This window comes from Camelus dromedarius, chromosome 7 (assembly GCF_036321535.1).
Source record: "Camelus dromedarius isolate mCamDro1 chromosome 7, mCamDro1.pat, whole genome shotgun sequence".
NCBI classification, from domain to species: Eukaryota; Metazoa; Chordata; class Mammalia; order Artiodactyla; family Camelidae; genus Camelus; species Camelus dromedarius.
Window position 1 is genome coordinate 21,847,342 of NC_087442.1, and position 25,906 is coordinate 21,873,247.

General features: G+C 43.2%; 1 protein-coding gene across 1 annotated transcript in view; it reads right to left on the reverse strand.

Moving 5' to 3' along the window:
• The window catches only part of SND1 (staphylococcal nuclease and tudor domain containing 1), a 379,791-nt gene extending 371,318 nt beyond the window's left edge, over nucleotides 1-8,473 (reverse strand). Inside the window, exon 1 of the mRNA XM_010975627.3 lies at nucleotides 8,143-8,473. Coding sequence (XP_010973929.1) covers nucleotides 8,143-8,220 — 78 coding nt within the window. The 5' untranslated portion in view covers nucleotides 8,221-8,473. The remainder of the gene's footprint in view (nucleotides 1-8,142) is intronic.
• Nucleotides 8,474-25,906: the final 17,433 nt, after the last annotated feature.

The following is a 25,906-nucleotide window of genomic DNA, read 5'->3' on the forward strand; positions in this document are numbered from 1 at the left end:
ATAGACAGTTACAACAATTAAAAAAAAAGAAAGTTACAGGACTCATTATGACCTAATTTCTATTTCTTTAAAAAAAAAAAAAGGGTGTATGTATCTACAGAAAAAAACTGTAGGTATAACTGTCTGAAGTCTTATAAGCAAGTACTAAGTCCAAAATTTAAATATCACTAATTATGAAATTATTAACACTAGACGGCATTCACCTGAGCCTTTGGAAGGACTTCAGGTATGAACCAGAAAACTGTTGGTCAAAATGAGGAAAGGCCACCAAGGAACTGCAAATGTGACTTTTGATAATAAAGACTTCAAACACCTGAGAATTACAAGAAAATGTTATTTCCATCTTAGGCAAGATAGTGGAATAAAAAGTAAAGACTAAGACCACCAAAGAGGTCATGTTGGCTTTTACTGTTGTTCTTGTTAAGAACGGGGCTTATAAACAAGAACCAGGATGGATCCAAATAGACAAACCAAAATGCCCACGGAGGGTAATGGCTCCGCCGAATTACAGGAGCAGAAAGCGAGCACAGAATCCTCCTGTCTGGAGATGACACAGAAGACTTCCATAGTACTAATGTGCCAAGTTATTGGTGCCAAATTATAGGAGATCTTGGGAATCTATGCAAATAGAAGGAAAAGTGGCAGATGAGTGTTAAAATGAACATATGGCCTAAATCAGGCACAGAAAACAACAACTTCTCAGCTGTCAGTTATGACCTAGGAATAGGCTCTCAGAGCCACTGCAAATGGACCCCTGAGACGGCAGCCCAATACTGAGCTACAGATTAAAAGCAATGCAAAGTGTCCTGGGAGCCAGCAAGACAAGTGCTAAAAAAGAGAAAAAAAGAGAAGCTACTATCCTGCCTCATATAAAATTATGGTGCACTGGCCCCAAAAACATACACTTCTTTTGTCATGTATGTCCTGCCCCTTCAACTACACATGGCACAGGAGTTATACAAGATCATCAGTGGGTCTCAAATGCCAACCCCGGGGGTCAATTCCAAATGGACTTTCAGAACCACCTAGGAGTGGCTGTTTAAAAACACCGATTCCCAGACCATACTTGGAGAGATTCTAATTCAGTGCCTCAGAACGGCCTCCTAAGTGGTCCTGATTCAACGACCTGTTTAGGAAAGCACCGGGCTTCTTCTCTAAATCTACTCCCATGGGGGCTCGGTGTAGCTCAATGGTACAGCACATGCATAGCATGCACAAGATTTATGCTCAATCCCCAGTACCGCCATTAAAAAAAAAAAAAAAGACTCCCAGAAAAGACTTAAGAAAGCTTACAATAAAAAATAAATGCAAAAGAAAAGAAACCATGTGACGAACTACCCAGAATAGATTAAGATGATTCCTATTCTTGAACATTAAATAGACGTGGGAAAGATCTGTAAGACAGTGAGAATGATCTAAAGGAAGAGGCTTTGGCTCAGAACCCAACCAAGCCCCATACTCCCGCCAGACTCCCCCAAACAAGATCAGAGCCAGAATAAACTCTCCCCACGAGCTACAGGTTCCCAGAGTGCCCTCCTCCTCCTCACCCTTCTCAAGACCCGCTGCCCCAGGAGCACGTGGGGCTGTTCTGAAGCAGAGCTGAGACTGCGTAATGTCATGTTCCTCTGGGTCCCGAGTAACCACTTCCACGAGTCTATCCTGATACCACCAATGAAACCATGAACCTCTGTGGCTCAATTCTATCTGCCCTCCACCCACTCCAGTATCTGATCACTTAGTTTAATTCAAACTCTCTGGTCTTTCGCACTAGACAACCCTATTTCAACTAGGACACCTTCTCAAAAAGAAAAAACAAAAAACAAAAAAAAAAAGGAAGACAAACAGAAAATATATTTCATGCAGGATAAGCAACAACCCAAAGTGAAGACTACCAGAAAGTAAGAGATTTCTCAGCTCTTAATTCATGCCTGAAGACATGTAATACAGGGTTTCTTACACAATCACAGCCTTCGAGGACTGCAAAGAGCTTAGAGACAATGAGTCCAACCACTTCATTTGAGAGAGAAGAGGCTGAGAGGTGGACTACCTTACCCACATCACCTGGATGGAGAGCAGCGACATCTGGCCCGGCACTTGTATTCCCTGAATCCCAGGCCAATGACGTCTCTTCTCTGCCAGGTTGTTTCCCAGGAACAATGTTCATATATATTTACTAACTTAAAGTACCATTCCCCAAATCTCCTCAATTCCTCCTATTACAGATGAGGTTGGTGTTACCAGATCATCCCAAGGAGACTACTTCCTTCATAAGGAGAACTTAAAGCACCTCAAAATGTGCTGAGGCACAGAGAGGTGGTGCCTTAAAGTCACTCACTATAAGCATGTAAATGGAGAAAACGCGCCGAGCCCAGATTATATCACAGATTGAACATCTCAAAAATGACATCTGAAAATGTCATCTAAATTTTCATTAGGTTTATTTTCCCTGTAAGTCATTAACTTCCTAATTTTTAAAAAATGCCAACTGAAACCACTGTTCTTTTTTTCCCTAAACATGGGAGCTAAGTGAGAAAAACATAACATTAATTTATCATATTGAGTCTCACTGCAAGCGAAATCCCACAACACTCCATCTGCATCCAATGTTCACAACCTGTGATTCTGCATCAATTTCTGCTGTAGAACAAAAAGCATATGTCAGTCTCCCAGGAGAAGAAGTAGCAACAGAAACAGGGTGGGTATCCATCTCCAAACAAGAAATAGGAGGAAAAGTGACATAAGCCCAGTAAGAGTTGAATCCCTTTACTTTATTCCTTGTCTGTGATGAGAAAAAAGAATTTCCTACAACATTTAGTTTAGCTATTCCTTGAAAAAATGAAATAAAATAAATCCAAAGACCAGATTCCAAAGGATATCCTCTGTACCTTCTGCTAGAACCACACCTGTCAGCTGGATTTCTAGTTCAAGCTGGTTCAAGCTGGTTGCAGAATGGGCTGTAGAACCATCTTACCTGGATTCAAAAACCTGGCCAATTTTCTCTTTTGAACTTGCCAATGGAAACTAAACTGTGCACTTATTTCCCAAGTTTCATTCTCCAAGTAAACTGGGGCAGAGACTCACCAAATCATTCACCTGCTTATTACGAGCACTGATCACTATCCGGCCTCAGAAGTCCCCACTCCTGTTAATAAGACACACTGCACGTGAGCTGTTCTATCCTGACGAGCTACTAAATTCCTTGTAGTAATAAAACGCTAGCAGAAGTATAAACACCTACAAGTCCTAGATGATCTGTAAGTCTCTTGCCTGCTCTTGCCACTTATTTTCTCAGTCAGGTCCCCTCCACTGAAAGGTGGTGACCTTGGGAATGCACAGGACTGGCTGATGGGAAGTCCAAAAACCTTAGTCTTGGCCTGTAAGAAACATGAATATGACCGAAAGCAAGTATTTTTCAATTAGTCTCCCACTGGTTACATTTATTCAGTAGACTTACTGATCACACCAGGATACCAGCCACCATCTCCACTGCCTTTCTGCCATTTATCACCCTGCAACACGTATATTAACAGCTCAAGTTAAGCCCAAACTATTTATGTGGAACACTGAACTTGAAGAAATTGAAGAGCTACTATAAAAACACTGAAGATCATCATCAGTGGAGACCCCAGGACCTTTGCACTCGCATTTCCTCTGCTGGGAACTCTTCTCCTATGGCTGGTTCTCTAATGTCTATCAGATCTCAGCTGAGGGAAGCCTTTCCTAAACACCCTATCTAAAGGCACCACCCCTTCCCTTATTTCCAACCACTCTGTCGCATTCCCCTACCTGAAATCACTCTTATATTATAATGCTTACTTCTTATTTACTTGTTGATTGTCTGTCTCCTCCATGAACCATGAGGGCAGTAATCTGATTTACTTTTTTTACTGCTGCTTCTCCAATACCCAGACCGTGCTTCACACAGATGATCAACAAAATGTGTTCAAGAAAGAAAATATGACTGCTCATCATTCTTTATCATTAGTTACTACACGGCAGCAGCCACTGTTAGCGTGACTAGAGCCAGCTGGATGCTTCCTTTTCATAAAGAAAACATGACAGAAAGCCTTTAAGATACAGCAAAAACTTAGTGCCCCTTTACTTACAATTTTGATTGAAAGCTACCATGCTCACCTGCTGGGAAGTAGGCAATTTTAGGACTAGAGGGAAAAGCCTTCCACCCTAGTCTACCTACTTCTTTGCAAATGGCCCTATTAAAATACTGCCATTCAGCGACCTTGCCCCTTTGAGTAGCAGGAGAGTATTTTAAGTAGCTTAAGAAATGTGTTTTTCTTTCAGTCTGCATGAGCTAAGTGCACACAGGAAGGAACAGATCAACAGACTACTACTCTGTCCCCACACCACTCAGGAAAGATACATACTTCTTAGTTCAGACATGGAAGAAACACTTAGCTATAGGCAGCATTTCCTACCGGCTGTAATCTGGAGAAACTTCCACTAAGCTACTCACCACAATGTCTACATCCCGCTTTACCACAACCTGGCAGCCCAAGTCCTTTCGAAGGAGGAAATCGTGGCCATCTCCTCCTACAGGTGCCCTATGCCTTAGTTATCGGGTGAGAATCATGGTTCTTAGCACAAAACCAAAGATGGACAGAGGGATTCTTTTCTCCTCTTAAGTGGGGCAGGGTGAAATGGGAGCCAGGATTTGGAACTGTCCTCTCTCTGGCCTTCCACACCACAAGCAGGGTAAGATATGCTGCTTCCATGGCTGCTTCTGATAAGTGCAGAAAGTTCAAGAACTGTGGCGGATTCATTCTGCTGGGTGCTCCTGCTTGAAAAGACATGCAAACATAGGACAGGAGAGTTACAGAGTGAAGGCATAGAAAAGGGCTCTATCTCCAAAACAGAAATAAATCAGGTCAGTAAAACCAGAGAAAATAGCCATCTCTAAGTAGCTGCTAAGTGGGGTGACTGAATTTTATACTAAATACCCCAAGACTTCTCCCAACCTCTATTTCACATGTGCTGACAATAGTCTGATGCTGCTGAAGTCTAGCAAATTATTCAAACCCAGAGTTAGAATCCTCTAGGGTTTTGAGAATGTATCTGACTTGACAGACATTTACTTTTCCAGGTTCGATTCTGTCTGCCCACACACCTGCCAGTCTCATCCCAAATCAAAAAATAAAACTCCACCTTCAGTTTTCCATCATCCCCACTGTCTTTCCAGTAACAGAAGCGCTCCACGGTGCTCATGTTAACTTACTGCCCACCTCCTCCTTAACACATTCCAGAACCCACTCTGTCCCTTTCCTCCTGCTCTCAATAGCAAATGTGGCCTCTACCATCACCATCGTTTGAAAAAACTGGTCAAATGCCAAAATTCTGTACAACTGGATTCCCAAGGTCTGTCTTCGTCAACCTCAAAAAAGGAACACAGCACTTACTGGGACAACAAGGCAGAGACCAGAAGAAATGTGTACTTTCCGCGGCCTTACAACCCGTTCTTTTGCCCAAAAAGAGGAAGGACTAGTATTCCTCTTTACTGCCGCAAACCTCAACCCTAGGCCACCCCAGACCTTCAGCTCACCCTCTGTCCAGACAAACCCGGAGGGCTCAGCCTGAGAGGCCCGCCTCTGGTTAGTCAGGGTTCTAGTTTCTGCCCTGCTCCCCTAAGACAAAAAAGCAGTGACTACTGTGTTCCCATTCATCAAGCTATTTCCTTCACACCTTCCTCTGTCAGAGAGTTCCATCTTCCCTCGCAGAGTTCTTATGAAGCAGTTCCTAGTACCGCTGGAAACGATTACTCTCCAGGAAAATACAACTTTGCTTAGCAGCAGAGCTTCACACAGAGCAATTTGCCAGGGGTCGATTTTTCATTCCAGACAGGCTTCGAAGCCTGGCACAAATCTGCCATCTGCTCTGCAGTTCACTCGGCTTCCCTCCCCTAATCCTTGCCTGGAACTCACCGCCACCTCCACAACCCCTGACCCCTTGCAAGCTTGGTCACAGAAAAAGATCAGTATAGACGACCACTGAGTCTTCAAAGCCTCCTTCCCGATCCCAATGTGTCTTCTACACCACACTCTTTTGCACATTAGGACCATAAGCATCATATGAATTCACTTACCAAAACAGCAGCCCTGGGATAAGACAGGAGTAAGAAACATCTAATCTTTCCTCGGCTCAATTACAGTTAGCTTCACTTTCCTGCAATTTTGCGGCCGTGCATCACGGGCCCCGCCCTCCACTAAAGTTCTGCCCTGGAGTCAGAGGCATCAGACCAGGATACTGAAGAGCATGTGCTTTGGCAGACAGGCCTGGGTTCAAGTCCCATCTCTGCCTCTCATTACAAACAAAAAGTCCCTGTCCTGGGGGTCAACTATTCTTTCTAAACCTCAGATTACACATCTGTAAAATGTAGCCAATGAGCCTATCTACTTGTTAGGTATTACAAACGAGAGGAAATAAATGGAAGACTCGGCACAAGACAGGAGCCTTATTAAGCAAGTGATTGCTGATATTCAATATCCACCGGGGTAATCTGTGGGCCGGCATGGTCACTCCACAGCATCCAGATGCCCTGGAAGGTTCCAGCATTGGCAGAAGCGAAAATATGTTCAGCTTCATTCTACTCCCACCCAGCAAATGAGAGGGGCCTTTAAGAAAAATTCAGGCCTTAGTAAAGGAAAAAACTCAGAAAGATTCACTCAAGGTTCCCAATCCCACCACCAGACCACCAAGCGCTGCTTTGTTCCTGTGGTGAAGGGAAAGATCAGTGCACGTGAAAAAAGCTAATGAAAGAAGAGCCACTTAAGGATAATCCTTTCAGGGGTCAGGACAATATTTCAAAGAGGTGAAAATATTTGGACCTTGGAAATTCCCTTCTCATTCAGTTTCTGATAAATTTTGACTCTCGGTTTATGTATAAAGGGGAAAAGCAATACTGAAAACCCTTAGAATCTCAGCTGGAGGCAGAATATTGCCTAAGGAATGAATACATGAGAACGGGGGAAGGGGTGTCTTGAAATCTAATTCACACACACAAGCTAAAGAACATTATAATCCTATGAAAGACAATGAACCAAGAAAACAGAATGTTTTTTAAACTTTCTAAACACTGTGAAGCTTTGGGACAAAGTGTCATAAAGAATATTTCAGATGGAAAAGTCAGAATTGCAGTCTGAAATGAATTCTAAAAGTCTGGTCATCACAACCAGAAATTTTGGTAACCATCAAGAAATGTCAGGTTCCAATATTTGGAAGGGTTGTGAGCAGGACAACAGAGTGGACAACTGGTAAAGAGAATTTACACTCCAAAATTATCATGGAGCTGGAGATACATTTTCTTTAAATGAAACTTGCAGGGTTTTAAATTCATAATTCAAGGATGTAGGGAGTGAGGAGATACAAAATCAGGCAGAATCTATAGTATTAGAGCACTAGACTGGGAATCAGAACACCTGGGCTCTGATCCTGACTCCAAGCCAAACCACCGTGACCTTAGGCAAGTCACTTGCCCTCTTCAAACCAATCTCATCTGCAAGGGGTGAAGGAACAATAATGATCACTAAGATTCCTACTGGCCTAACACTTTAAGAGTCAAAAACAGGGGGATCACAAATATGAGGAGCTCTCAGGACTACAGATTTGACACCAGAGGTGGAAGGAAAAAGACAGGAAAGGAGGAAAAGGGAGCGAGAAAACTCGGAGTAAGTAATTGAGCGTCAGTGAAAACATAAAAGCTTCAAGATGGCCAAGTACTCCAGGAGTTCCTTGTAAGAGCAGATGTCAGGAGCTCGAAAAACTGCAAACTGCTCAGCATATGTCAAAATGGACAGGAAGACGGGAGGAACGGAGGACCAGATAACAACGAATTATCCCCGTTAATCAATCAGTAACCGGTCTGTCCTGGTAAACAGCCAGGAGACTGAGTGCGGCGACCACGGAAATCACTGTGACCCCGAATGCCAGGGTGTCCGGGAGGTAAGGTACCAAGGGGAGTCCGTGTCGGGTTGCGTCTAAGGAGGGAATTCCGAGAACGGGTGAAAGTGAGGAAGGGGGCAGAGGAAAGAGGATCTGGGACACCACGCAGGCTGGCGGGAGGGGAAGGAGCCAGCGCCAGACTCCCCGCTCGGTGGCAGGCGGTGGGATCGGTGTCCGGGGCCCCGCTCTCACCATCTTGACGATGCCCCGCTGCACGGTGGGGACCGCGGGTCCCCCGGAGGAGCCGCCGCTCTGCGCGGAGGAGGCCATGTGTAGAGACGGAAAGGCAGCGAGTAAGGCGGCGGGCCGGCTTGGATGTGTCAATGTGTGTGTCGGCGTTGGTGAGAGGCCGTCGCAGAGAGGAGCTGGCGAGAGACCGGCTGCGGACGACGGACGGGACGGACTCGCCGGGCACTCACGAGAGCAGCAGCGGGACTGAGACCGAAAGAGACGCGATCTCCGCCGCCGCCACACGTTCTACTCGCCGCGCAAGCGTGCCAGAGCGCCACCGCCCTCCGGCCAATTAGCGCCCGGAGTCCGCTGGACCCCAAGCCAATAGGCGCCCTGCTCGCGGAGCCCCGCCCCTTGGTCTCAAAATGGGTGGAGAGTTTCAGGAAGCGCTGAAAGAGCTGATTTGCGGTGATGGGCTAAATATAGGGCGGGACTTCCGGGGCAGCGGTAGTAAGTGGTGTCGGGAGGTGTAGTGAGAAGGAAAGGACACGTCAGCATCTGGCTGTGGGGCGCGGTGGGCCATGGGAGCCCCGGGGGCGGGGTCAGCCTCGCCCTCCGGCCTGGCCCCGCCCACTGCGCCCCGCCCCGCGGGCCGCCTGGGAGCCCAAGTGGATGCCGGTGTTCCGGGAGGGGCACGCGGGTTGTGGAGTGCGGACTGGGAGCCCGAGCCAACGAAGCTGGATCCTAGAGGAATCTCAGTGCTGGTACACACCGACTTCCGACATTTTACCCAGCTAAAAGTGTGGGACGAACCTGGGAAAGTCTGAACATCGTGAAACCTACGGATGTTGGCCTTGACCCCGAACTTGGCCGGGCGCCTCTCTGTAGTAGGGAGTGTGTCCCCGGTGTCTAGCTCTTGTTAGGCGCTCGAATAATTTTTTTTAGCGTGGGGGGGGGGTGGAAGGAATGAATCTCTTACGCGGGTGATATGTTTGTGCACGGGGCCGAAAGGCCCTCTTTCGATCTCTTCCTAGCTGCGCCAGCGAAGTTACGGAAAGCCTTGCTAACACGCACTCCCTGAGCCAGGAGGAGGCAGTCCCTTGATCAAGTGTGAAGAACCCATCCCTTCACCTAGCCCTGGTCTCTTTCCAATAAGGATATTAGGGGGAGGGGGGCGCAAAGCAAAGGCATTTAAACGTTTAAGTGAACGTTGAGAGACAACTAATATTGGTCGAGTGCCAATACTGTGAGGATTATAGGACCTTACTTTCATGCTGTTAATCTTAGTCTTAAAACCTGGCTCTACACCAAGGACATCCATTTCCCCTGTAGCTCTTTGGAAAAGAGGTTATTCTCCAACATTTCATATATCCCAGAGTCAAGTTTTGGGGTCAGCATTTTCCTAGATGCCTAGTGCCTCTTCCATACCATTAATTTGCCACCCTCTTCAAAACAAGACAAAAAAAAAAAAAACAACTTTATGGAGGCTCATTCCACCTGATTATAGCATTCTCCATCTTACTGCGGTTGTCTATTATTTGCCCCCAAATGCCACCTTGTCATTCACTGAAACTGACACCTCGTGAACACTTTTCCCCACCTAATGATCCTGAGTGACTTCAACATTCATGTGCCTGACTTATCCAATACCCTGGCCTCTCAGCAACTTGACCTCATCATCAGGGAATTTGACCTCTGCACATGTTTAGCTCTCTCTTTAGGACAGGAGAAGCATTACAACTGCTCCCTGGCTAAAATCGTAAACTCAAACATCCCATTCTCTGATCATAATTGCTGTCCTTCTCCCTTCTCAGTTACTTCTCTGATACCTTGTGTTAATTATCTATTGGTGCATAACAGTCTAGCCCCAAACTAGTATTAAAACAATGAGCATTTATTATCTCACAGTTTCTGTCAGGAATCTAGGCAGGGCTTAGCTGAGTGCCTTTGCCTCAAGTTCCCTCACAAGGCTGCAATCAAGGTCTCAGTGGGAGCTGTGATCTCATCTGAAGGTCTCCTTAACTGACTAACAGAGGATCTGCTTACAAGATCACTCATGCAGTCACTGGCACGATTCAGCAGGGCCTCATTTCCTTGCTGTGTGGGTGTCTCCATAGGGCACACAACATGGTAAGTGGTTTGTATCAGAGCAAGAATGTGGGAGAGCAAGTGAGGACAAGCACGAGTCTTTGTGAACCTAATCTCAGGAGTAACATCTCATCACTTTTGCCATATTCTATTCGTGAGAAGAGTCACTAAGTCCAGCCCACACTCAAAGGCAGAGGATTACACAAGGGCATGAATACCAGGAGGCAGGGTCACTGGGGATCATCTTAGAGGCTGCCTATCACACTGTTCTTTAAATAGAATTCAAAGTCCCTGAACCTCTCTATCCTCTTTATATCAGCTCCCTTCTACTTTCTCCTGGAACCTTGATTAACTCCGTTATTTTTGCCCCTCTCCTACCAGGATCCTCATCTCTAATCCCCATTGTCTTCCATGGGATTCAACTGTCAAAACTCCAACTCTAGATCTCTCTGTCTTCCCCAAACTACCACTTTGCTAGAATAATCGAACGTGGAGGTTGGTAGCACACTGAATTCGTGGGCCTTCACACATCTCACACATTGCCTGAAATTTCTTGTTTCCTCAGTCATTTTGATCTCCAACTCCGTTGGGTCTAGTTTGTTGTCATTGTTGTTGTTTAATGAAGACTGTTTTTTAGAGCAGTTTTAGGTTCACAGCAATATTGAGGGGAACGTGCAGAGATTTCCCATACACTCCCTGCTCCCACACATGCATAGTCTCCCTCTTTATCAACATCCCTCACAAGAAGGGTACATTTGTCACAGTTGCTGAATCTACACTGACACATCATAATCACTCAAAGTCCACAGTTGACATTAGGATTCACTCTTGATGTTGCACATTCTATGGGTTTGGACAAATGTATAATGGACATATATCCATCCATCACAGTATCACACAGAGTATTTTCACTGCTCTAAAAATCCCTGGGCCTGTTTTAAAGCTTCTCTGTTTTCCTCGTAACTCCAACTCCACTGTCTCCCACACTCTCCAATAGTGATAAGGCCTCCTACTTTGGAGAGATAATAAAAACCACTAAAAACTCCCTCTATTTCCCACTGCAAGATCTAAAAACTTATCTTCCTTCTCATTCCTCTCTTATTCTCCCTTGTAACAAAGAAAGAACTTCCTACTGCTTAGGCTAAACTCTCCATCTATGTTTTGGTTCCTCCCCCTCCACCTTCTCAAGGACTCTCTAACAGATAAGTCACCCTCCTGTTTTCACAGCCAGTTTATCCTAGACTCTTCTCATTAGTATTTAAATATTCTCAAATGTCTTGCATAGTAAAAATAATTTAACTGAATAAATCTTTCCTTTACTCCACATCCCTCTCCAGATCGCTCTCCTCCCTTCCTAGGCAAACCCTCTTGGTGAAATTCTATATCTTTTTTGCCTCCACATCCTCACCCTGCATTCAGTCCCCAGCCCACTGCACCCTGACTATTGTTTTTATGAATTTACTGAAACTGTTCTCTCCAAAGTCACAAATGACTTCCTGGTAAGTACATTCAATGGGCACTTTTCACATTTGGTGGTCCCTTTGCCTAGCTTTCCATCACATTTGACACTGTACTCCTTGAAATGCCCCTTTCTTTCCCATATTCCTTGTATTTCACCGTCTCTCTAGCTATTCCTCCTCATCTCCATTGTGAATTGTGACTCTTCTTTTGCTTATCCCTCAATACTGATGTTCCTCTGGGTTCTTCTCAAAGTATCTTCTTTTTTAGTTCAAAACATTCTTCCCAAGACATCTAATCCATTCCTATGGCTGCACGCTAATGATTCCCTAATATATAGCTCCTGTTAAAATAACTCTTGAGCTCCAGACCCATGTGTACAATAATACTCTGCATATCTGCCCATGGCTGTCATTTGGGGAATTCAAATTCAACACATCAAAAAAAAAAAAATTAAACATTTCTCACAAGGAATTCATTATCTTTCCTCCCAAACCTGTTCTTTCCTAGCACGTGTCTCAACCCAAATAATGGTACCAAAAGCTACCCTGCTACAAGCCAAAAATCTAGAGATCATCTGTGACTCCTCCCTCTCCTTCATTCCTTAATTCTTAGGCAATCCCTGAAATCTGTTAGATCTACAGTAGCCAGTCTAGCACCTAGGCCCTGGAGCAAGAATGCCTGGGTTCACATCTCCACACGGTATAACCTTGAGCAGGTTACGTGGTGTCTCTGTTCCATGGATTTCTCATCTGTAAAAATAAAGATAATAATAGGGCCTACGTCCTAGGGTTGTTCTGATTTTGAAGACTGTATGTGTCAGATGCTAAACACATAGAACACTGCCTGGATATATGTGTTAAATTTGCTATGATTATTATTAAATATCTCCTATTGCGTAAGCCTGGCATATTTTGTTTATTTTTTTAATTTTCAAAAAATTTGGGGTCAGGGAGGTAATTAGGTTTATTTATTTATTTATATTATTATTTTTTTTTTAATGGAGATACTGGGGATTGAACCCAGGACCTCGTACCTGCTAAGCATGCACTCTGCCACTGAGCTATACCCTCCTGCCAAGCCTGGCATATTTTCCCCTGGATTGCTGCACTAGGCTTGTAATAGTGTCACTGACACCAGCCTTCCTTTACCTGTACCCCACTCATCCTTCCTACTGCAGCCTAAGTGGTATTTCTAAAGTGCAGATTTGATCATGTCTTCCTGCTTCCTAAGCCCCTCCTGTGATTTCTCTACACCAGCTCTTCTCTCACAGGTCTACCCTTGCACAAGCCACGTGAATGTGGTTTCAGTCTTTCAACACAACACTCCTTTGCCTCCAGGCCCCCATGCATACTTTCCTGTCTACCTGGAGCTCTCTTTCCACCCCTCTGACCTCCTCCCCACCCCCACTGCCTATCATTTTTCCATCCTTCAACTCTCCACTTGGAAAGCAGAACTCCTCCCCTGGAAGGCTTCGAGAAGAATGCCTTTCCTCAGGGCAGAATTAGTTTTGTCTTTTCTCCCACTTTCAGTCTGTTAGAGGATTTATGAGATTGTAGTATCATTGTCTCTTTCACCTCTAAAATGTCATCAGACTGTGTCTGATTTACTTACAGTGGAATTCCTAGCGCAATGCCTGGCACAGATAGCTGCTCCGTAAATATCTGTGAATAAATGAGTGAGAGGAAAGTATTATCATATTCATTTTACATGTAAGGAACTATAGGCTCAAGTAGGAAGTTTGTTGAAAGTCACAGGACTAGTAATTCATAGAGAAGAAATTTGACACTAGTTCTTGTGACTAAAGCTTCTGTTCACTGTGCCTTTACATGAAAGAGACTTTGAAATCCTTAAATGTGGTTCCTATGTGGTGGAGAACAAGAACACACAAACACACACACACACACAAACACATAATCTGGAGATAGATAAGTGTCATTCAAACAAATAAACAAGTATTCTATTTCCTGTACTCCTTTGAGAGTAAATTTAGGAAATATATCCTTGTAGTAACAATGGCCAAAATATATGGAGCACTAAACACTACACAGACTCTGTGCTAAATGCTTATGCCTGTGTTACATAATTTAATCCTTAGAACAACCTTATGAAGTAGATATAGTCAATCTCATTCCACAAAGGAGGACATTTAATGCTTAGAAAAGGTGAGCAACCAACTCTAGGTCAATAGCTAATAAGGGATGGAGTCCAGATTTGAACCCTGAACTTTCTGTCCATAGTCTGCTCTTAACCATTTGACTAGCCTGCTTCTAAGGTCACCAAATGTGGCCGTCTCATCCTGGATCTGCACCTGTAGAATCCAGAGGCTTCAAAGACAGTTTTCAACTCTCCAGCAAGCTCCCTTTGGGTAAACAGGAGCAAACTCAACACTGGTATAACTTCCTGCCTCTACCCTTCTGAGCCTACCCCCAACCTCAAACCACCTTCCACACTGTTAACTTGCTGTTCTTTCTAAAATGCACATTTCAGTCATATAGACCCCTCCTTAATATTGCTGTGGCTCCTGTTCTGCTTCAGATAAAGTTTCAACTCCTCAGCATAGGACATGAGGCCCTCACCATCTGCCTCTGACCTGCTTTTCCTTCTCCTCCACCTTCTTCTCCTTTTTTAAAAATGTTTGTTATAGACTGGATTGTGTTCCCCAAAATTCATATGTTGAAACCCAGACCCCCAATGTGACTGTTTTTGGACACAGGGCCTTTATGGAGGTAATTAAGGTTAAATGAGGTCATAAGAGTCACTCCCTAATCCAATAGGATTGAGGTCCTTATAAGAAAAGGAAGAGAAACCAGATCTCTCTCTCTCTCTCTTTTCCTCCATCTTTCTCTGCAGGTGTACAGAGGAAAGGCCACATGAGAATACAACAAGAAGGTGGCCATCTGCAAGCCAGAAAGAGGTCTCCCTAGAACCCCACACTGGCACCTTGATCTTGGACTTCTAGCCTCTAGAACTGTGAGAAAATAAGTTTCTATTTTTCAAGTCACCCAGACTGTGGTATCTTACTACGACGAGTCCGAGCTAACTAATACAACATTTTACTGTATGTTTATTTAAAAGAAAAGCCTCACAAACCCAAGTTGTCAGGATCAGCCCTGTCCAAAAGAACTCTGCAGTGATGGGAATTTTCTATATATGTTCTGCCCAACACAGCAGCCACCAGCCACATGGGGCAAATGAGCATTTGAAATGTGGCTAGTGCATCTGAGGAACTGACTTTTTAATGTTATTTAACTTTAATTAATTTAAATTAAGTTTAAATAAACACCTGAGGCTAGTGACTAATGTCTTGCACAGCACTAATCTAGGTGATTAAACTTGAATCTTGCTATTATATCTGATACCAGAATCTTCTATGTAGGTTTTTAAATTAAGTTACTTCTATATGCCTCATGTAGTCCAAACTTGATGAGAATGCATGATAACATAAGGCATTATTTTTTTAAATCTTAAGAAACAACAAGAAGTTTGTAACATGAAAAATAGAACTCAAATTCTACTTCTAAAAAAAGAAAGAAAAGAAAAATAGCTATACACCAGAAATAAATGGTGCGTTGTAAACTGACTATACTTCAGTTAAAAAAAAAGAAAAAGAAAAAAGAAAAATGATGTATCCTGTGATTGAGGCTCAGACATTATTTCTCAAACCTCACATAGCAGAACAAAATTCATAATAACCCAAGAAAGATAATGTGCTCTTCCCAGTTTGCCCTATCTATGTAGTAAGTCAATTAACAATAAAGGATTTATAAAGATGTAATAATGTGACGATGGATAAGGAAGATAACTTAATGTTTCATCCAGATTCAGAGATGCATCAAATTAAAAGAGAGCTCCAACCAGCAAACAGGCGTTTCATGATGGTATCCAAGAAATGGTTGGTGATGTAATATATGATTTGGGTGATGGTTACAAAACTTTTAGTTAACTTTGTTCGCTGTCCTGTTGTCATTTAATGGCCAGACCAACCTTCATTCCATTCTCCTCAATGCCATCAATCAACGCCTCTGGGTCTTCAGTAGCCTTAGATAATTGTATATTGATTTGCTGCTGCTACAGCCATCCGCTTTAACCACTGTCCAGTTTTGTCACCTCGGACCCTGCCTGCCACACTCAAGTCTCTAAGAAAAAAGGCCTAAGGAAAGCTCCAGCCAATGGTACCACCTTTATCACGGGGTAGCATGCCTTCAGAAGACAGTACCAGTCTCTGTGGAAGCAATGACCCCAGGATTGAAGATGTGGCCCTTTCCAGGGAGGGCAGTAGCCTGAAATAACCAAAAACTGATCCAAACTAAGGCTATGTCTTTGGAGTGGGTTGGCGTTGTCCCCACTAGGCAGCCAGTATCAGCTATCAGAGCTGAGGGGCCAGAGCAACAAAGAGGAGACAAAGCAAGAGGTCAGGGTCAGGATGAGTGGTGAAGGCGAGGGAGGCAGGGGCAAGCGGGGAAATGGGCTCTGGGCTTTGGGGACAGATACAGGGTAGCTGGAATGCACGGGGGTGGGGCTGCCAGCGTTAAAAGAGCAGAATCCCAGGCAGACAGGTCTTTTGCTGGGAGTCAAAGAGCAGGGGTGGAGCTAAGGTAAGAGACCGGAGTTCAGGTGGCAGCTTGAAAGGGTACCCAGGCTACTCAAGGTGGACTTCAGGGTGGTCCACGCATTTTTCTCAGGCACCCTTTCCTGGATCTCCTCCAGCTTAATTCATCCAAAGGTATTCAGGTGAAATAACCCCCCATTTCAGCCACATTCCACATGAAACCACAGAGACATCAGAAAGTAGAAAATCTCTTCTTTCCTCTGCACCCCAAGTCTTTGTATTATGCATTCATGAGTGGCATAAATTCCATTAGGAAGCAATTTTATGAAAAGGTAAGGTAATTCTAATATTATACTACATCCTGTTGTTGGTTGGAGAGCAGTTAATAGTTTCCTCTCTTAAGGGTGCTTCAGAGGATAGGATGTTACTTTATGCTGCAATTGAAACAGGCTGAACAACCACAGATTATGTGATGTTTACATAGTTTTTAAAAAAGTAGTCTCTTTCCCAACACAAAACCTTTGAAATATTTCCTGCCTGGAGCTCTGTCCCTGCAACAGGAACAAAATAGACAAAAATATTTAGGTGTTCCCCAGTCCATACCATTTTGGTGAGAGAAGATGTACAGAGAGACTCTAAAATCAGATTCTGTGAACTTGACATGACCCTGACCTTTCACTAAACCTGCTTATATCATTGTAGACTGGTTCCACGTGTATAGAGAATAATCTGAAATATGTATAAGAGCCTTCTAAAGTTGTTGATGATGATCTAGAGAATTTGGAATTACTCATAGTCCCAAAGATGTGAAACTAGCTAAAAAAACTTATAATATGTAAACAATGAAATAGCAGGTAGCTTTTAAAAATGACATGTATGTAAACTATCTTTATAGTGCAGTATAAAAGACAGGACATGAAATCTTTTTGCCTATTGATTATAACAAGGTAAGAAGACATGTATACAGTACAAATAACCCAACAGAATTTTTAGAGATGGAAACAGAGTTTAATGTTCTGTTGGTTTGCTGGGTATCTTTTCTAAAGCTCATAGTGAGTTCTTTTTCAAATAATCTTAGTTCTCAGTACCAGAAGATTAATGATTAATTTCTTACCCATTTTTTATGGTGAAATGTAAGACACAGGAAAGTGCCCCCAAAACAAAATACACAGCTTAATGATCTATCACAAAGTGAACACCAATGTAATTATCACCCAAGGCAAAAAAATGAATGGCCAGCATTCCCAGAAACTGTCCTATTAATTGCTGCTCTCCTTAAGCATGTATCTCAAAACACTATAATTTTGCTTGCTTTTTTAAAAACTTATAGCTGGAATTAAACAATATGTATTCCTTCATGTGGCTTCTTTGGCTCAACATTATGTGGGTGAGATTCATCCACGTTATTTCATGTAGCTGTTGTTTGTGCCTCTTCATTGCTGTATAATATTCCATCACAATGACTATACCACAATAGGTTTATCCATTCTACTGTTGATGGATATTGGCAGATTGTATTTTCCAAAGATGATCACAGAACTATCTTTCAGGGGGGAGGGTATAGCTTAGGGGTAGAGTATGTGCTTAGCATGTGCAAAGTCCTGGGTTCAGTCTCCAGTATCTCCATTTAAAAATACATAAACAAATAAACAAACCTAATTACCTCCCCCCCAAAGCTTTTAAAAATAAAAAGAAATATCTCTGAACACACATGTTCTTTTTACAAAGTGACCTCAACATTCCTCCCATTAAAAGGTGGAATTTATGTTCCCTCTCCTTGAAAGCCATTGCCCTGCCTTAATCAACAGAGTGCAGCAAAAATGACTTCTTAAGTCACTTCATAAAATATGCCTTGCACTCCCGCCTTGTTCTCTGGGGATGCTGCACTTGGAACCCAGCCACCACGCTGGGAGAAAGCCTAAGTTACAACGTGGAGAGGCTGCGTTCATGTGTGACAGTCAACAGCCTCAGCTGAGTTCCTGGCCAACAGCCAACATCGGCAGCCAGACGGATGAGGAAAAGGCCTTTAGATGATTCCAGCCCCTCACCACTGAGTCACAGCCTTTGAGTCTCCCAGCAGAGGTCACAGACATTGTGGAGCTGAGACAAGCAATCCCCTCTAAACCCTTTCTGAACTCCTGACCCATAGAATCCAAAAGTGCAATAAAAACAGTGGTGGTTTTATGCTTCTAAGTTTGAAATGGTTTAATATACAGAAATAGTGTCAGGAACAGGACTGTGTCCAGTTTTTAGCTATTATTAATAAACATTCAGGAACATACATTTCTGTGGGGGGTATCTAGAGGTCATAGGTTATAAATATCTCTAACTTTGGTAGATAATGCCAAACTTTTTCCAAAGTGGGTGTGCCAATTTAGACTGCCTCCAGCAGTACATGAGAGTTCTAATTATTCCATAGTCTCACAGACATTTATTATCGGTCTTTTTAATTTCCAATCATTTTGGTAGATATGCCCTAGTATCTCATCAGGGCCCTAATTTGCATTTCCTGGATTTCTAATGAGGTTAAGCATTTTTAAATATATGTAACTGGCATTTGGTCATAAAGATATTCTCCTATATTATCTTCTAGGAGCTTTATTATTTTGCCTTTCACATGTATAGCAACAATTTCAAGAGGTACTATGACATTGGTTTGGGGGGGTCTTCCCTCAAGTCATTTCTTGGGATTTTAGCCATTTCAATGCTATCCTGATCCAAAATGCAGTAGGAGATTTAGAGAGGATCTAACCTTGGAATAGTCTCCTGCTCCCAGAGCTTAGAAATTCTCCATTGTAAACTAAGTGATAAAATCAAAGTCCTAAGGCCCTGGAAGAGTAAAACTCTTTATTCTTCAAGCAGCCTAGTTCCTACTAATTCATTTGGAACCCAACCTCTGCCGAAGAGTTACCCCCTCACTGTGTTCTCCTGAACTCTGGATTCCCAGATTTAGGGGCAAACATGAGGACATTGGCACATTTTACCTATAAATTTAGACTTTTCCATCTCGGTGTTTGTGAGTTCCCCTGGAAGGGTTAGGATGGCTTTTCTTCCTGGGAAACCCATGGAATTCTGAGGAAGTTAGAGTTCCAGCCTGCTCTTTTCTAAGATGTGAGACCAAGTTCCTCCTCCTAGCCATGACAGACAAATGGGAAAATGTGTGCGGCCACCCTAGTGTTTACTGCTATAGAGATCCCCCTACTTGTTCAGTTCCCTTCTCCTTCTTCTCTTCCTCCCATTCACCTTCCTTCTTGCTCATGACTTCTCCATATTCCTAAATGAAGTTGTCTCTTCCCCCATACTAAAAGCAAACACATTATGATTAAACACCCTTGGCCTAGCGAAGGGGGCCTGAATACACCAAAGTAAACGATAAAACACAGAGCCATTTGGGATTACAGTTCCCCAGAGAGAGAGAGTGTTGGAGTTCAGTTCATTCCCTTATGTCTTCTCCTGAAATTGCTTCTCTCTCATGGGGGCTAATGAAAGTACAAGGCTTTACTAAAATCTATAAGGGCTGCAGAGTGTGGCCAGTTTGATATATTATCATATTACCTCATGAAATTGCTGTAATAGTCCCATGGGAGAAATGTTTCCATTGTAAAGGCAATAAAACTGAGGCTCAGGAGGACAGGATTCCAACCCAGGTCTATTTGACTCCTAAATTCAAGGTGTCCTTCTGTCAGTCTATTCATGGGCATGCTTTTGGAGCCTTTTAGAGGCCATCCCACCCCACACAGAGGCTGAAGTCATTGTCAAAGACTTCCTTTTAGCAACATTTAATAATAACATTCACCTTATCTGTTCATTTTTTCTTATCTCGCAAGGCCTTTTGCCCACCCATCTTTTATTTTCCCCATCAGATGATCTTTTTATTTCAGTCCTAGAAACAAAATGCTGGGCTGGATGAGTCATTGTTTGGAGCCACTGTGACAATTCTCTGTGTTCCTCCCACAGAAACTGTTATCTAGCACCTTGGGTAATTTTCTTCTCTTTTATCCAACTTGATTGTCGTTTCTTTCCCTAGAAAAGTTCTGTTTCTACAAAGTAGCTATCAGAGGGAGTCCCCTCTAAGCTCCCTGGGTTAAGACAGAGCTGAGTATACCTGAGAAGGTTTGGAAGTCCTGGGAGTGATTTTTAAGGAAGGGATTTGTATTTATAGTCCTTGTTGGTCCCAGCCCAGCCCTCGTTTCTAGCACCTTTGTTCCCGCAGGGATTCCATCCTCCCAGGTAGTAGGGAGCCAACACTGCCCTCTGGCTGCCCAGCAGAGGCCTTGTTGGCAGGGCAAGCCCAGTACTTGGCCCACAGGCTCTTTCTCTACCCCAGCTCACATATTCTGGATGTCATAGGGTGGTAGAGGTGTAGGCAGGTGGCAGCCAGTTAACTTGAGGACTTGTTTATCAGATGGACCTTGGACAGCTCCTGATATCCTTACCCTGGGGCCTAGAAATTCTGGGGAGAGACAGGATAAACCTAAAATGAGATCTAAAAGCATTAACAAGAACATGACAATCAGCACAAAGTGGTCTTGGCCCCATGGAATGGTCCACAAAGAAGTTGCAGTGAGGGTTTCAGGAGAAATGACATGTTGGTGAGAGCTGAGAGAATGATTGCCTTGCTGAGTGCTTGCTCTGGAGTCCACCCACCCCCCCACCATGAAACAGTGTAGGAACTCATCTTCGAAACCAGACAGGACAGGATAGAGCAGAAGATGCTCCCTTCTTGGTATGTGGCTTGGAGGGGCATGGTTATCTCTCTTCAGACCTCAGTGCTGAGGTTCCCATAGGAAAGGTGCTAATTAAAACAATGGAATCATTCATGTTATGGGTTGAACTGTATCTCCCCCACCCCAAAAAAAATTCATATGATGAAGCTCTCAACCCCAGTAACTTACAGTGTGACTGTATTTGGGAGGTAGGATCATTGTAGATGTAACCCTCTGAGTTACAATGAGGTCATACTGGAGTAGGGTGGGCCCCTAATTCAATGACTACTGTCCTAATGAAAAGAATGCCTTCTTTGAACACACACACACACACACACACACACACAGGAAGAATGTCATGTGAACATTGGAGTCACAAGCCAGTGAACTACCTACCAGAAGCTAGGAGAAAGACCTGGAACAGTTCCTTCACTAGAGCCTTCAGAGGGAGCATGGCCCTGCTGACACTTTAATGTCAGACTTCTAGCCTCCAGAACCACGAGACAATAATTGTCTATTGTCTAAGCCACTCAGTTTGTAGTGTTTTGTTACAGCAGCTGTAGCAAATTAATACATTGCCCCATGACAAAAAGAAACAGGTGAACTATTTCTATTCATTAGAAAGCTGAGGTCCCACCACAAATAAGTAGCAGAATTTGGCCTAAATCTCAATTTTTCTACGCAATATGCTCCCCTCACACTCACCGGTGGTATCTTCCCACTGTCTCTTGATGGGGCAGGACAGAAGACGCCAGGCAATCAAGAGGATAGGTTTTCCCATGTCGTCTCTTTCTCGTTCCCTTCCCGCATACTACTTCCTCCTATTTCAAACTTTCCCCTTTCACTCCCACTCCATACATTTCTAAAAGATGCCAGTGGATTAGGAGAGGAAGAACATAGAAGCTAGGAGGCAGGACTCACTTGGGCATCTTAATTCCTCTATTTTGCCCCTACCTCCATGTCACCTCTCCAAGCAGACCAGAGCTCAGAGGATTCACCCTCCAGTACAGAGAAACCCCAGCATCTGGAGGAGAGAGACAAGCTGTCATTTTCCTATTTGAATTTCTTGGTATCCCTGTGGGCTGGCTGAAGAAATCCTCTTGCCTTGTCTTCTCTCTCAACTGGGGCTCTCCCAGGACTCAAGAAATGTGCACTTGGAACTCTAAGGAGAGTCTGCTCTTTATAGACTTGCTTTGCCTCTACCCTGACACCTCCTTTATTGCCCAAGGCTCACAGACTGACACCTCCATTCAAACCCAAGTCTCCACCAATAGCTCCAAAAATAGCTGTAATTTTTTGAGACCAGGATGATAAAGGGAAGTGGAAGCATGCATAAGGACTTCCTTTTCAAAGACATCATGCTAAATGAAATAATCCAGATACAAAAGAACAGATATTATATGATCCCACTTACATGTGGCACCTAGAAAAGGCAAATTAATAGAGACAGGAAGGACCATAAAGGTCCAACTGTTGGAGGGTTGAGGAAAAGGGAGTTATTGTTTAGTGCGTGCTGAATTTGGGGTGATGAAAAATTCTGGAAATGGAGAGTGATGATGGTTGTATGACATTGTGAGTGTACTTGATGCCACTGAATTATACACGTAAAAATGCTTATGGTAAGCTTTATGTGGAGTATATTTTCACACAATGTAAAAAGAAAAGAAAATACCAGAGCTAAACTCAGCATTCTTTATTACTGATCCAACAGAATTCTAATTTTTTTCTGAGTTACTAAGATTAGTACCTTTGGGCAATTATGTTAGATAATTTGACTGATACTTTACTGGGTGCTTTAAAATAAATTCCTTGTTTTCTCCTGAAAAAAGAAGAATTCTATTCTCAAACCCAGCTTCCTTAACAGTGGCAATAACACCCAAAGGATTTTACTCTGTTGGGTTCTGGAGCGTGTCTTTTCAAATCCATCCCTGGAGGGAGTCAGACTCGCCGTGTGGGAAGCGGATATCGAGGGATTCGGGGTTGGAAGCGGAACTGGCGGCTCAGAGCCCTCGCAGCTGCCAAGTTTTCCCCAGGCCTGCACCTTCTTTGCCCCTTCTGACCTGATGCTGATTCCCTGCCAGTCAAACTGCTCAGGCTCTCTGGGGAGACGTGATGAAGGAAGCCTGGGTTAAGGACAACTACTACCACAACTGTGTCGCTACCAAACGCAGAGCACTGGGCGGGCTGCAGGGGGAGCCCGCGTGCAGACCCTGCGGGGCCGCCTCCATCTCCCAGGCTCCCAAGTGACCCATCCCAGTGGCTGAGGTCAAGCAGCTCTAGCCAGCGTTGTCTCTAAACACTGTTTGATTGAAATAATTATTATTATACATTAAGTTACGAGAAATAAAAATAAGACTAAGTGAACGAACACAAGGACCAGGAGACTGAAGAGAAATGGGCATAGTGAATGGAAAAACTCAGGGCTTTCACTGAATGGTCTAAATGCTGGATGGTGGGAGAAGAAAAGAGAATCAGAAAGTAAACAAAAAGCTTCCATGAAACATTAAGGTTGAACTTTTTTTCCAGAAAAAGAAAGAAGGAGAGAAATGTGGAGCAGTCCAGGGAAGACTGAATAATTGATTTCAGGTAGCCAAGATTTGAGAAAGTAAGAAGAGAAGTGGACCTGGGGGCCAATAGGAAGAAATTAGGTGAGCTGAGGGTTGGTGGGCTGATGATGAAACCTGGGACATGGACCATTCAGTCTCGTTATTGTGTTTGATGATGCCAAGCCAGAGATAGTAAGAGGCTTGATTATAATTACCTGTCTTTATGTAGCTTGTCCTCTGGGTAGCACAGTGACTTCTTTTGTGCTGAGCAGGAGTTATTTGGGGTCCTTTGTGGGCACAGTAAAGATGAGGAGCTCTGGATTCCTGGGACAGAGGTAAGAACCTTATCTTCGGGGAGGAGCTTTCTTCTCTATTGCCTTTGGGTCTGGTAATCAGTGGAAAGTTACCCCAGCTGGAGCACTGAGCTTTCCCACGTAGGACCTGTTACAGACATAGTTTTGGTAACAACTAGATTAAATTAAAACAGCATAGTCCCCTTTCACTTTATAGTGAGACCAAGGCCAAGATCCCCCAACCTTCAGAAAGCATACAGGCAAAGACCTTGGATCATCAATGGCTTATGTTCCTCATCCTCTTCCCTTTCAAAAATGCAAAAGTTTACATCTATTTCAAAGGCAGCCAAAAGATAACCACCCACCACCTCCAGGTAAGGTAACTTTAGGTCAGAGAGGGACTTTCATATAACAGGCTTAATGAGCCAGAGACCAAGAGGGTCAGTGGAAGAAGCAGAGAGACAGAAATAACAGGAGTACAGAATTAGGGCAGCAAGGATGGGGATGGGAATGTCCTAGGCTGGAAATAGTCAACTCAGTCAATAGATAATAGCATTACCTACTGGCACGTAATAGTAGTAGCAATAGTAGTGATAACAATTACAACATAATACTAAGTTTTAATAATTACTGAGCTAGACAGTCCTGGATGTTGTACAGGAGTTGAGTTACACTTGCTTGACAACTCCTGCCCTCATTCTCAGAGCAGGCTATCTGAGGGAACACTTCCGAACTCATTTTCTGAGACCAGTGTTAATTACCCTAATACCAAAAGAGATAAAGATATTATAAGAAAGGAAATCTGAACACCAATGTTTCATGACCATAGATGAAAAAACCCTCAACAAAATATTAATAAGTTGTAGCCAACAATGTATAAAAAGGATTATACACCATGACCAAGTGAGTTTATTCCACGTATGCAAAGCTAGTTCAACACTGAAAAAAATCAATCAGTATAATCCATCATATCAGCAGGTTAAAGAAAAAAAATCATATCAATTTGTATAGAAAGGGCAAATTTGTATAGAAAGGGCATTTAACAAAATTCAATACCTATTCAGGATAAAAATTCTCACCAGGCTGGGAATAGAGGGGAACTTCCTCAACTTGGTGAATAAGATCAATAAAACTTACAGCTTAGATTCATCAAACAAATGGGAGATATTAAAAAGGAGGGGGGCTATGCATGTGTAGGGGCAGTGGGCATATGGGAAATCTCTGTACCTTTATCTCAGTTTTGCTGTGAACCTAAAACTTCTCTAAAAATTAAAGTCTAGAGGTAAGGTCATACCTTTTTAGATACAACACCTAAGACATGATCCATAATAGAAATAATTGATAAGCTGAACTTCATTACAATTAAAAACTTCTGTTCTTGAAAAGACAATGTCAAAGAAGACCTAAACAGACATTTCTCCAATGAAGACATACAGATGCCAATAGGCACACAGAAAGATGCTCAATATCGCTAATTATCAGAGAAAGGCAAATAAAAACTGCAATAAAGTATCACCTCACACTGGTCAGAATAGCCATCATTAAAAAGTCCACATACACACAAAAAAGTCCACAAATGATGAATGCTGGGGAGGGTGTAGAGAAAAGGGAGCCCTCCTACACTGTTGATGGGAACGTAGTTTGGTGCAGCCATTATGGAAAACTATACGGAAATTCCTTTAAAAAAAAACAACCTTAAAATAGACTTATCATATGATCCAGCAATCCCACTCCTGGGCATATATCTGGAGGAGACTCCAATTCAAAAAGATACATGCATCCTAATGCTCATAGCAGCACTATTTACAATAGCCAAGACATGGAAAAAACTTAAATGTCCATCGAAAGATGACTGGTAAGAAGTTGTGGTATATATATAATCTAACCATATTGCAAAAGTATAAAACAGCTTCAGTGAAGTGAACGGGGGAAAAAGATGCTAACTCAAGTAACTTTGGAAATGAGTGGCGTCTGTAAGACTAAAGGTAAAATAAGTTGTACGTAAGAGTTGTACAGAGTTTCCAGATAAGCAAGGCAGGAAACTAGAATGATCCATGTAATAATGGATTAGAGTTGGAGACAACTGTGTGAACTCATGTTTGGGTTAATACAGATACAAATGGTTACGTACAGAGCTGTTTA